We start from the raw sequence: 14,490 nt of genomic DNA, 5'->3' as shown, positions 1-14,490 counted from the left end.
ACTCCCTGAAGCATCAGGCCCTAGACACTATATGACCTCTTCTTCATAAGGCCAGTACGTTTAGGAGCAGGAGACATAACTGGCTTTTCTAACACAGAGAAGGCAGAGACTTAGATAAAATGCCAAGACAGAGGAATTTATCCCAGATGAAAGAACAAGATAAGGCCACAGCCAGGGATCTAAGTGAAACAGATATAAGTAACATGCCTGATGAAGAATTTCAAGAACAATCATAAGGATACTCACTGGGCTTGAGAAGAGAAGACATCAGTAAAACACTTACCACAGAGATAAAAGAGTTAAAAAAGAACCAGTCAGAGATTGGAAACAGGCTTGATGCAATGAACTGGCTGGGAGAAACAGAGAAATGAAGTAGTGACCTAGAATACAAAATAGTGGAAAATACTGAAGCTGAACAAAAGAAAGAATTATTCAACATGAGAACTGATTTAGGGAACTCAGTGACATCTTCAAACAATAACATTCATATTATAGGAGCCCCAGCAGAAGAAGTGAGAGAAAAGGGTGCAGAAAATTTATTTCAAGAAATAATGGCAGAGAACTTCCCTAATCTGGGAAAGGGAACAGACATCCAGCTCCAGGAGGCACAGCTCCCATCAAAATCAACAAAAGCAGACCAATACCAAGACATGTTGTAAATAAATTTGCAAAATATAGTGATAAAGACAAAAATCTTAAAAGCAGCAAGACAAAAGAAGTCCATAACTTACAAGGGAAAACCCATAAGGCTAGCAGGAGACTTTTCAACAGAAGCTTGGCAAGCCAGAAGGGAGTGGCATGGTATATTCAAAGTGTTGAATGGGAAAAATCTGCAGCCAACAATACTCTATCCAATAGCAAGGGCTCTCTGGGAGGTCTTCTATTCATTCAGAATTGAAGGAGAGATAAAGAGTTTCCCAGACAAACAAAAACTAAAGGTGTTCATGACCACTAAACCAACCCTGTAAGAAATATTAAAGGGGACACTATGAGTACAAAGGAGAGACCAAAAGTGGCAAAGACAAGAAAGGATCAGAGAAAATCTCCAGAAACAATGGCAAGTAATAAAATGGCAATAAATACCTATCTATCAATAATTACTCTGAATATAATTGGACAAAATGCTCCAATCAAGACATGGGGTGTCAGAATGGATAAGAAAACAAGACCTATCTATATGCTGCCTACAAGAGAATCATTTTAGACCTAAAGACACCTGCAGATTGAAAGTGAGGGGGTGGAGAAACATTTATCACACAAATGGATGTCAAAAGACAGTCGGAGTAGCAACACTTATACTGGACAAATTAGACTTTTTGTTCTTGTATTGTTTTTATCCTGTTTGGTATCAAGGTAGTACTGGCCTCAAAGAATGATTTTGAATGGGTTCCCTCTATTCCATTATTTGTAAGATTTTGATTTTAAGATTATCATTAATTGTTTTTTTAAATGTTTGGTAAAATTCACCAAAGAAACCATGTAGTCTTGGACTTTTCTGTGCTAGGAGATTTTTGATTCCTAACTCAACTTTCATTCTTGTTTTTGGTCTAAGAAGATTTCTTATTTCTTGGATTCAAGATTCATGATTCCATCATGGTAAATCGTGTGTTTTTAGGAACTATCTGGATTTTTTTCCTAAGTCTTCTGATTTGTTATTATATAATTGCTTATAGTAATCTGTTATCACACTATGTATTTCTGTGGTTATCTGTTGTATTGTTTTCTCTTCCATTTTTCATTTTGGTTTTTGAGTCTTCACTCTTTTTTTTTTTTTCTTAGTTAATGTAGTTAAAGCACTGCACTTCTGTTTATTTGGAAAAACTGGTCATTATTTTCAATGTTATGTTACTGTTTATTCTGGTCTCTTATTTATTTCTGATTTTTCTTTGTTATTTCCTTCCTCTACTAAATTTCAGCTAAGTTTCTTCTTTTTCTAGTTCCTTGTGGTGTAATGTTGTTTATTTGAACTTTTGTTCTTAATACAAGCATTAACGCATTAACATCTACTTTGCAGCATCCCATAGGTTTTGGAATATTGTGTTTTTTTTTCTTTTGTTTGGAGACATATTTTGATTTGCTGGTTGATTTCTTATTTGTCCCATTAGTTGTGCAGTAGTGTGTTATTTAATATTTACATATTAAATATTTAATACTTACATTGTAGATTTTATAACTTTGTTTTATTGTTGATCTTTAGTTTTGTACCATTGTGGTTGGAAAATATACTTGGTATGATTTCAGTCTTATTAAATGTGATATTTGTTATGTCTCTTTTTATGTGATTTAACCAGGGGATTCTTCTTTGTGTACTTGAAGAAAATGTGTATTCTATTTTTCTTGGATGTAATGTTTTATATATATACACATATATATATGTATATATATATATCTTTTAGAACCATATATTCTGAAGTGTGATTCAAGTAAAATATGTTCTTGTTGGAAAAAAATAATAACTTCAACTGAGGGTACTCGTTTAAAATAAAGCATATCAGTGGGAACCTGGGGGAGGATGGGTGAAACAGGTGATGAGGATTAAGAGTATACTTACAATGAGCACTGAGTAATGATGTGGAGGACTGTTGAATCACTATATTGTACACCTGAAACTAATACAATACTGTACGTTAACTATATTGAAATTAAAATTTAAAAACTTAATAAAAAATAAAAACAAAAAAGCAAAACAAAATTATGCTTATGTGAAGAATGATGTTATATTTAAAATTTCTTTTTTCATTTCTAAAAAACATGTTTCTATAAAACTAATGAATTCTGTTTATGAGATGAAACTATAAGTATGTTTAAAAAATATGACCAGCGAGTTGTTTTCTTCTTTCTTATGTAGGATGTGTTCCCCTAGATGGGTGGCACAGAGGGGAAAGAAGCCAAATGCCCAGAGGACTGACTCACAGTTTGTTCTCTGAAACACAAAACAGTTTATAATGCAACCAATTATTAAACTGAATTCTATTTGCTTGTAATCCCTTACTTCCAAGTGTCAAAGTTAGGCAAATTCTTTGTAACCAGGGTCAGGAAGATAAAATGACAGTCTTCCCACAAGGCACTTGATGATAATAGGGACTTGCTTATCTCTTCAGTTTCATTTCTTACCACTTGCCCCTTCGAACACTGCACTTTTGTCACAATGAACTTTCAATTCCTGAAATGCACCCTGCTCTCCCACCTCAGACAACCATAAATGCTCTTTCCCCTCTAACCTGCTACCCTGAACCCTATCACCTATCACCACATGGATGCATGGGCACACTCTTGGCATTCCCTCACTTGTCACTTCATCTTCATTCTAGGATATCACCAAATGGCATATGTCCCCTCAGGGAGAGCACTGCAAAATAGTTAATAACCGCTCACTGAGGAGAGGGTTGCCTTACTAACAACTAATGAATAAAAGTTATTTCACATATACAAATTTCTGTCAATATTTGTTTTTATCCTAGCTATTTTTAAGAGCACTATTGATAAACACGTTAATTTTTCCTTCTCAGAATTTTGATAAATACCAAGGTCTTAGAATGGCAAAAATCGACAAGAAAAGAAAAAACAAATGTTGGCGAGGTTGTGGAGAAAGGGGAACCCTCTTACACTGTTGGTGGGAATGCAAGTTGGTACAGCCACTTTGGAAAAAAGTGTGGAGTTTCCTCAAAAAGTTAAAAATAGAGCTACCCTATGACCCAGCAATTGCACTAATGGGTATTTAGCCCAAAGATACAGACGTAATGAAAAGAAGGGTCATATGCATCCCAATGTTCATAGCAGCAATGTCCACAATAGCCAAACTGTGGAAGGAGCCAAGATGCCCTTCAACAGACGAATGGATAAAGAAGATGTGGTCCATATATACAATGGAATATTATTCAGTCATCAGAAAGGACGCATACGCAACTTTTGCATCAACATGGATGGGACTAGAGGAGATTATGCTAAGTGAAATAAGTCAAACAGAGAAAGTCAATTATCATATGGTTTCACTTATCTGTGGAACAAAAGGGATAGCATGGAGGACATTAGGAGAAGGAAGGGGAAAATGAAGGGGGGGAAATCAGAGGGGGAGATGAACCATGAGAGACAATGGACTCTGGGAATCAGACTGGGGGTTGAGAAGGGAGGTGGGTGGGGGGATGGGTTAGCCTGGTGATGGGTATTAAGGAGGGCACGTACTGCATGGAGCACTAGGTGTTATACACAAACAATGAATCATGGAATGCTACATCAAAAACTAATGATGTACTGTATGGTGACTAACATAACAAAATAAAAAAGGTTTTTAATGGGTTAACCCATGAGTGCTGCCTTTATAATAAAGGAGTGTGGCTCAGAAAAAAAAAAAAAAATACCAAGGTTGTTTTCCACAACTACAGTCCTCCAGGTTATAGGTTTCAAGATTGCTTCATACATTATTATAAAGTTAGCAAACCCTTTTTTTCTTTTTAAAGATTTTATTTATTTTAGAGAGAGAAAGAGAGAGCACGGGAGCAGGCGGAATTTGGCAGAGGAAGAAAATCTCAAGCAGATTCCCCGCCAAGCCAGAAGCCAACCAGGGCTGATCCCAGGACCCATGAGATTATGACCTGAGCTGAAATCAAGAGTCGGACTTTTAATGGACTGAGCCACCCAAGCTCCCCAAGTTAGCAAACCTTTTAAAGAAGAATGATAAAATGAAATTGTGGCAAGAAAGTTGGAGGTGGTGGTCTTTCCTATATTATTGCTATATAATATTACATTTTTATGTTACACAAGGGATTACATTTTTAGGTGTTCACTTATCTTGAATAAATATTATCTTTCAAGACAATTAAGACTATAAATATCTCAGTACTTCAGAAATCATAAAAGTAACATTAGTAACCTTTTCTTCAGGATGCAGTTTCTTTAACTTCATTTAAAGATGTTTTAGGGAGCCATATGTCATTGCTTAAAGTACCTAGAAATTCTAATAACATATTTCTAATACAATAAGACTGCAGTTGCAGAAATGAAACATTAAAACTAAAGACATATAACATTATTAAATTATTATTTAATTAGAACTGAAAACATATAAGGATTCAAAATACTTCAAAAAGGAAACAAAACCGTCAGGCTCAAAAGGGATGGCATTTTTTTAGTCACTTTCTTATTTGAGTAAATTAAAATTTTGAGAAGAGTAGATATGCTGTAGAGAGTGTTTTGAAAGCAGAAGGTGCAAAATTTTTCTCTCCTCTAACAAAATCAAAGACAGGATTTTCTATGCCCTCTCTCCCTCCTCTTTTACCAATGCAGGCTTCTACACTCTCAATTTCCTAGTTACTTTTTGGACTGATTGGACAAACTTCAGATCAAGATTATGTACCACTTCACACCCATTAGTATGGCTGCTATCAAGGAAGTGTATAATATAATAGGTGCTGATGAGGATGTGGAGACACTGGAATATTTGTGCTTTGCTACGGGGAATGTAAAGTGGTACAGCCATTGTGGAAAACAATACGGATGATTCCTTAAAATATTAAACACAGGAATACAATATGATCCAGCAATTCCACTTCTGGATATATACCAAAGAGAAGTGAAAGCAGGGATTCAAACAATACTTGTAAGCCATATCTATAGTAGCATTATTCAAAATTTCCAAAAAAGTAGAAGCAATTCAAGTGTCCACCAACAAATGAATGGATAAACAAAATATAGTTCAAGTATTCCCTGCTTTTTGAAAGTTCGCATTCTGCCACTTCCCTTGTAGGAAAGATCTACATGAGTACCTGTTTTTGCTAACCCAAAGTAATCCAAAGAGGATTTTTGGCTTTTATGGAAAAAGGTGAAAAGTGAAAATAACATTCAGCATTTGTTTTGCAGCAAGCCATAAGAAAGGCAGAGCGACCCAAGCAGTGAGAGTGCCCTTGGCAGGCTCCCCTGTAAACTACACTCAGCAAGCATCTCAGCATCAAGCCGCCATAGCTTTGAACTGTGTCTTGTGAGCATCTATGCTAATCTTGAAGTATGTTGTTCACCCATTAGCAAGATGTGTCCTAAGAGATCAGAAAAGCCTAGGAGAAGTTATTTTTTTGGATCTGGGAATACTCATTTTTCCATATAGAATCAATGGTAATTTCTTCACTTTATGTAATTTCAGCTTACAAAAATGTTTCATAGGAATGCTCTACCTTTAGATAACGGGGAAACCTGTATATAAATACAATAGAATATTAGTCTTTTTAAAAAGGAAGGAAGCTATGACAACTGCTACCGCATGAATGAACCTTGAAGACATTATGCTAAGTGAGATAAGCCAGTCACAAAAGGACAAATCAAAATTATAAGAGACAGAAAGTAGAATGTTTTTTTGCCAGGAGATGAGGGGAGGGAAGAACAGGGACTTAGTGTTTGATGGGTAGAGAATTTCAGTTTGGAAAGATGAAAAAGTTCTGGAGAACTTTTTTATTAAAAATTTTTTTAATTAAAAAAATTAAAAAGCCGTTTAAACTTTCAGTGGTGGAAAATGATAATGCAATAAGCTTCAGGAAAGAAATTTGAAGGTTTGAATCTTACTCCCTCTTACCCATTCACAGCCCCACCCCCCATACAGTTGGTTTGCAAGGATAAGATACAAGCCTCTAACTGGACTGATACAAAAGGCCTATTCATGCTCACCCAGTCTCCACTCCAGTCCACTCCAATCTGTTTAGACAAGTGCACATACCCAAAGCATTATCTTTTATGTCAAAGCCATGGTTAATAGTCTTATGTGTTCTTAATTTCCCACTCAGCAATTAATAAATACTCCAGTTTTACATTTGGAGCTCTCCGCAATCAAGTCTACCCCTGCTAGATATATCCCCCAAAGAAATACATTTCAATGTAGTTTGTCACACAGCTAGGAGATGTCTTTACAGTGTTAGTGTAAAACAGGGTAGAGCTGAAAGGCTTAGAAGCAGCAGTTCATTTTTTTACCTTTACTGGGAAATAATAAAAATAGCCTTCCATGGGTATTGCTTTTGTTAAAGACATCATATTATTTTCCTTAATGATATTCATATAATGTCCTTGCCTAAAACAGTGTTTAGCTTTAGTAAATGTACTCACAAATTTAGCAACATTACTTAAATCTGACATGATTCAAAAGTTTTGGTTTATAGGAAAAATATAAAAACTCAACCTTTGTTTTTTAAAGTTGTAGATAAAGAACAATTCAATAGACAGGAAAAAATAATTTCTCAATATATTTCCGTTGACTAAACTGAATTATGTCACCTCAAAATGCATACATTGAAGCCTTAACCCCCAATGTTACTGTATTTGGAGATAGGGTCTTTAAAGAAGCCATTGGGTTAAATATGTTCATAAGGGGAGGACCCTCATCCAGTATGAGAGTGTTCTCATAAGAAGAGACAGACAACAGGGGCACATACAGGAAAGGCCATGTGAGGACACAGCAAGGAGGCAGCTGTCTGCAAGCCAACAAGAGAGAGGCCCCAGGAGAAATCAGCCCTGTTGGCTGCTTGATCTTGGACTTCCAACCTTAAGGACATTGAGAAATACATCTCTGTTGTTTAAGCTACCGGTCTGTGGTATTTTGTTATGGCTACCCAAGGACACTAGTACAAATGACAAGTCAAGAAGAAAAATAATCGGGCGCCTGGGTGGTTCAGTTGGTTAAGCGACTGCCTTCGGCTCAGGTCATGATCCTGGAGTCCCGGGATCGAGTCCCGGGATCGAGTCCCGCATCGGGCTCCCTGCTCGGCAGGGAGTCTGCTTCTCCCTCTGACCCTCCTCCCTCTCATGCTCTTTGTCTCAAATAAATAAAAATAAAAATCTTTAAAAAAAAAAAAAGAAGAAGAAAAATAATTAGTGATATGAAAAGAGAGAAAAAGTCAGAGAAAGGATGAGACAGGCACATTCACACCCAGAACAGACACACAGAAGATATAAGAAACCCATATATATATATATATATATATATATATGAGTTTCCTCTACTATTTATACTTGCCCTGATGAATAGTGAAGCTTGGATTCCATTTTCAAGTCCCAGAGTCCCATGTTTCAGTTTAGAGAGCCCTCATTCAGAAAAACATCAATGTGTGGTCTTGAAATCGTCCTTGGATTTTTTTAGTCCTCTAATTGTCACACACTCCTAACAGATGTCTTCATGTTCCATTGGCCTCCATTCTATTTACTTGACAGTCCAGGTACCATTACAAAAACAGTTGCTATCACGTTTCGGGCAAACCATTGTGATGATCACTTTGGCTATCAGTACTCTTCAAATAAAAATTAATACACATATTTAGGAGTTACAGTGGTCTGCACGATGCAAGATTTACACAAGACACGATAACTGAACAAAAAGCACTGCTTCAGGAAAAAGATGAATTTCAATGGAGAATCATTTTAGGACTAAAATAGGTCCATAGGAAATCTCACATATCAAAATTAACCCAGTAACGTGCCAGAAAAAAAAAAAATGGTAATTCAACTCTATGTCCAGTTTCACAAATACTCACAGGACAGTAATCCGGAAGCACTGATGATGACCCATACAAACTAGGCCAGCTGGGTTGAGGAGTCAAACGGGAAGACTTCGTTGGCACAATTCCTCTCCAATCAGAGAATGTTTTGTCTGTTAGAAATATCAATGTAGGTTAAAACAATTTTTATTCAAGAAAAGTACACACTGATCATACTTCTTAGTGTTACAAAGAGGAAAGTGAATCATCTTTATGGCCCCATTATTCTGTATTAAAACCACATCTTGTCATCTAATCAGGGAGATGGAGAAGCCATAGTACTGCACAGAGAGGCCTCAGTTAATTGGCTCTCTCATACAGCAAAGCTCTTGTGTTTTTATTGAGAACAGCATGCCCATCAGAAAATAGGTTCATTCTTTTGACTCTCTTCTCTTCAAGAACACTGACTTCTTTTTTTAAATATGATTTTAAAGCAAAATCATATTTGTGAGTAGCACTTACAAAAATCAAAGGAAAGCTTCTCTCTCTCTTACATCAGTACTTTAAAAGAAAAATCAGAATTATGATGAAGGCACACGTTTTGAAATTGCAAAGTAAGTGAAATTATTAAGAGTGCTTAAGTAAATAGGTTGAAAGAGGAAAAGGTCAGCCAACATATACCCACATATTTCTTCGGTCTCATGACAGTTGTTAACATGGGATTTCCGCAAAGAAAATTTTTTTAAAAGATGACGAGATTTAAGATTTATTTATTTCTCAGAAACATTAATCATTTAAAAGAAGGAAAAATTCAGTTCAATCCTACCATCCAAAATGAATCAAACTGTTTTCACATTTCCAATTTTCTTTCTAATACTTATTTATATACATATATTCTTTTCCTGAAACTTTCGATTTAATAGAGTCATCTATGGACTGGCTAATTTAAGATAAATTTAGAGAAAACTCAGAAGTAATAAATTTTCTCATTTCATTGCTTCAATTTACTTACAGGATCATAAGTTAAGTGTCTTATAGGGAGGCAGAGTGGGAACATAAAAGAATAAAAAATGTAATGTTATCTCAGAGATATTCCAATCAATAACATGCACACATCTACCCCGTTTTAATTTTATATGTATATAATTTCTCCCATTTCAGTCAAAAAGAATCTTTGTCCTCTATCAGAAAAGGCAAAGTCTCTAGAAGAAGCAACATAAGTAATCATATATTTCAATCACAACTCAATATGAATAAATAAAATTCTTTAGTGGAAACAAATGCCAATAATGGAAAGATTATGAAGAAAGTGAACGTATTAGCATCTGGAAAGAGGCTAGCAAAGGAAAGGCCATACACATTATACTTTAACAGGGGACTTTTATAACCCCAGGGGGATATAAAAGGAGAGCATAGGGTTATTAGAGATGTATAAGCTCTCACATTTCCTATGAAGCTTTCTTGAGTAATCTGAAGCATTCCTCAACTCACTAGCATTATCTCTGGCCCACCTACTTCCCTTAATGAACTTCTACAATAAGTGTTCTCACATTTTAGATAATTGGGCATTTCACATTTTAGATAATTGGGCATCTCTTTCCAATCTCTTTTTAAATTTATAAGCCCTTTCAGGACAAAGACAGTATCTTGGTTGGAATTGCTCCATGCTTCTGGTTCGTCAGCAATGCAATTAAGGTAGCTATGTAAACACTGGTGAACAAGAATTAGCCTCCGGAGGTGAGATCTCACAGGCAAAGGGAGTATTCCTGATCACTGAACTGCCCAACCCAAAATGAAACTAAATGCTATACAAATTATTTTTCCAAGACAGTCCAGAGCACTTCAAATATTTTATCTTGTTTACCCACAAAACAGACTCATGTAGTTGAGAAGGCCATGCATTATTTTCTCCGGTATATAGGTATCACACCAGAAAATATAACTTTTCCACTTCAAGAAGCAGTAAACCTTCCACTAAAATCCTCAAGGTAATCATTCACACGCTGATGTATGCTAATGACTCCTCTAGAAGCCAGGCACAGAAGGTGACTTGCTTCAAATTCCAGTTTATTCCACAAAGTCAGTCAAAAGTTATAAACTGATAGTTTGAAGACCAAAGTCATACATCAGACTAAAGGTTCCCAAACCCTCACGGAGCCAACAATCTTCACATATAGTGCCACGGAGGAACAGAGATTCTGAATGCTGGGATGAGGGTGAGCAAGAGTAGGCTGTATATTGACAGGTGGAAAAATAAGAAATCTTTTCAGTAATCCCAGTTTAACAGCCAGCAGGATGGAAGAAAATATTCTGATATTCAACAAACCTGGGGGAAATGTAATATCAAAATTTGGAAAGAAACCAAAAAGTTTCCATCAGATTAACAAGGAGTCAGTAACTGAACAGGAGCTGACTTGGAACCTAAAAATTTTGTTAAATCACTACCCATACTGATGTCTTCCTGCCTTTGCATTTCCTCAATACTTATTTAGACTCTTTTTGAATAATATTATATATTTAGTTCAAGTTATTTTGTTGTCTCCTGTATATCTTATTTTCCTTTCTAAACTTAAACATCTTTGACTTGCTTTGTACTTCCTATAAAGCTGAATCTAATGCTGTGCCCCAAGCATAAATTCAATATATGCTCCTGGGCTTCTTTGGCATTGACTGAAAGGCCAATCAGCAAAACTGTTAAGAGTGAAAGGCCCCATACAATGCAACTGATATAAATATCTGAAGGAATGAAAAAAAAAAAAACTTTAAAATGGGTTTTTAAAATTCTTTTTTTTTCCAGCACCAAATATTTTCCACCAGATTATCTTCCCTCACTTTCTAGCATCATCTTGATGTTTATAATGGTAATAGTTTTTAAATACATTTCAGTTGGGGGTGGTTTTCTATTTTATTTCCCATTTTTATTTAAATTTATGTAGTTAACAATGAGCCAATTCTTTGCACAGGTGAGAGATAGTTTTAAAATTTAATAAGCATAGTTATTTTAGAAACTAAAATTACTCAAATGACTCACAGAAAACTATAAGATCCTATACTATGGTGGTATTGCCAAGAGAAGGAAGAAAGAAAGAGGAAAGAAGGAAGGAAAAATCCCTACCTAGCTAAAACATTCACCACCTCTGTAATCTTTGTAGTGACAAATATTGCCTTTAGGTGGCAAATGGATAGATTTGTCCAAGTCACCTGAATATCAGCAAAAGACCCAAAGACAGTAGAAGTTCAAACTTTTCAAATACACTGTTTCAGTCAACCATGAAAGAAGAAATAAGACACAGTCTATAATAATAATATATAATGTAATAATGGAAATCGTTCATAAGAAATAGTCTACGCAGCTGTCTCCTACAGAGCTGAAGTCCAAATGAAAGTGTGAAGTATCTTTAAGAGGACATGACAGAGCCCAAGACACCAGTGGGTTCAATTGGTCCTGTGTCCCTAGAGCCTTTTTTATGCCAAGCTTGTTCTGTTTCCCTTTTATCAATTCCCTTGTATCAATTAATTCTTTGAGTTAATTGCACATGCAGTTTTAATCTGTGGGTAATTACAAACAATTAATAGTTAGGAGACAGAATTAGCAGTTCTTAGTTTGATTATCTATATAATTAAAAGGGGTGGTAAACTAGAGTTGACAAATAGCATCTTAATCACTTGAATAATCAAACCCCAGAAGCTTGCTTGGGCAGCTGAATTCCATCTGTTATATTAGTTCAAATTTTAGAATCAATAACTGAAATGTCCATTTAAATCAATCATATTGTTCATTTCTAGTCAAAAATGAACAATATGTATTCTCAAATTGCTTAAACTATTTACCTTCTTTCATTTATTTAAAGGAGCTGTTTCCAAAGGATTCAATAAAAATAAAGATTCAACAGACTAACTCATGTATATCTCCTGAATACCAGTTAATATTCATGGCTCCCAAATCTTATACTATAAAACATCTAAGAAATATGGATAAACTCTTTTTGTACCAGATTCTAATTAACACTTGTATTTAAGCATGTGCTGAAAGACAGCAAGGAAGACATACCTATAATTCTTTTTTTGGCTTCTGATGGGATCAGTTTATAGATACAGAGCAAATACTAAGAAGCAGGATAAACTTGAAGTGAGTTAGAAAAATATATGAGAACTTCATTCTTATTAGGATATAATATAATACAGAATAGTGGCATCACGGCTGCATATGTTTCTGAGTTGCCAAGTATTTGAACAAGTTTGGCAAATACTTTCACGCTAAAAGTGGATTTTAAAAATGTTCAAAAAGAGGGGTGCCTGGGTGGCTCAGTCAGTGAAGCGTCTGCCTTCGGCTCAGGTCATGATCCCAGGGTCCTGGGATCAAGCCCCACATCAGGCTCCCTGCTCAGTGGGGAGTCTGCTTCTCCCTCTCCCACTCCCTCTGCTTGTGTTCCCTCGCTCTCTGTGTTTCTGTCAAATAAATAAATAAAATCTTTAAAAAAATAAATATTTAAAAAGAATCATTTCTGGTTCAATAGGTCTTTGTGACTTTTGGCTGTGTGGCAGTCCCTTTTACAGTCCCACTAAAATATTGTAACAATAAAGGAAAAGATGAAAATCTCAAGGTCACAAAAAATTAAGTCTAACCAATTATTATTACCAATTTGCAGATGAGAAAAAAAAATTTCTTTAATTAAGATGACAGAAGTGAATTGAGGAAAGCAATTAGTGACCTTTACATAATAATAAAATTCCTAACCCACTGAAAAATGTTAGAAAAAGGCTTAATATCTCCCAAAAAAAAGATAAAGAAAAAAGAACAAAACCCATTTCTCTACAATGTGGGTGTTGCTTTTGGAGAACACTTCCCTTTCCATTTCCTCAACTACCAGGATCCACTTAGACACCCCAAGTCTCAGGAAACAACTAGGAGAGGGAGCAATCCTGACCTTAGCACCAGGTTTTGACAGAGTCCTGTTGTAAAGGAAGAGCTCTCTGCAGAGGGTGGGACTGACAGGACTTGATAGAAATGCATAATGGGGATTGTAATTTTCATGCACTGAACAGCTAAAAGTAATAAAGAATGAAGGTGTGGAATAGGAACAGCCCCACCTCAGTAGAGCCAGACTGTTCCAGACGGACATCTCCGGGTTACTGAGAAGTAGGCAGAGAAGTGGGCATTGATACCTGCTCATCAACTATAGAACTAGGAAAGATAACTGACACACCCAAGTGAACATGCAGCAGAGGAGAGAAAAATCCGTATGCTCTCTCTGTTTGTAATCACTCACTATGCATAGAGCTATTTCTCTTCATTCAGGGCAGACTAAACATACTGGGGCCTATACTGATCATGGCAATGTTAGTTAACATTTATTGAGGACCAAGATTGCTAAATACTTTACATGCATTACTTGATCTAATCTGCACAATAACCCTAGTTTAACAGAGAAGAAAGCAAATTAAGTCACTTGCCCAAGTTCAGACAGCTAGTAAGCAGTTGTGGAAACCCAGGTCATTCTGAATTTGAAGCCCAGTGACAGTGACACAAGGGGAAAGGTCCCAGTGGAAGACTGAACAATGGCCCCAAAGATACTCACATCCCAATCCCTGAAACCTATAAATGTTAGCTCACATGGCAAGAGGGATTTTGCAGATATGATTAAATTAAGAATCCTGAGCGGTGCCTGGATGGCTCAGTCAGTTAAGCATTAGACTCTTGATTTCAGCTCAGGTCCTGATCTCAGGGTCATGAGATCGAGCCCTGCATTGCCTTCCACATTGAGCATGGAGCCCACTTAGGATACTCTCTCTTCTCCCTCTGTCCCTCCCCACCCCAACTCACCCCCGCACTTACATGCACACACTCTCTCACTCTCTCTCTCTAAAAAAAAAAAAAAAGAAAGAATCCTGAGAGGGGAAGATTACCTGGGGTATCTTAATGGGCCTTACGTGTACTCACAAGGGTCCTCACTTGCCTACAGAAGAGGAGAAGGAAATGGATGACAGAAGCAAGAGACTGAAGTGATTTGGGGAATAGGTCATAAGCTAAGGAATGCAAATA

General features: G+C 36.2%; 1 protein-coding gene across 1 annotated transcript in view; it reads right to left on the bottom strand.

Annotated features, from left to right (window-relative positions):
* The window catches only part of IQCM (IQ motif containing M), a 214,511-nt gene that overhangs the window by 19,449 nt on the left and 180,572 nt on the right, over window positions 1-14,490 (bottom strand). The window contains exon 8 of the mRNA XM_035022935.1: window positions 8,505-8,620. Within this exon, the coding sequence (XP_034878826.1) occupies window positions 8,505-8,620 (116 nt within the window). The remainder of the gene's footprint in view (window positions 1-8,504; window positions 8,621-14,490) is intronic.

The sequence above is a fragment of the Mirounga leonina genome, unplaced genomic scaffold (assembly GCF_011800145.1).
Source record: "Mirounga leonina isolate KUSES-001 unplaced genomic scaffold, KU_Mleo_1.0 Mir_176, whole genome shotgun sequence".
Classification (NCBI taxonomy): domain Eukaryota; kingdom Metazoa; phylum Chordata; class Mammalia; order Carnivora; family Phocidae; genus Mirounga; species Mirounga leonina.
This window is presented reverse-complemented; position numbering and strand designations above follow the sequence as displayed.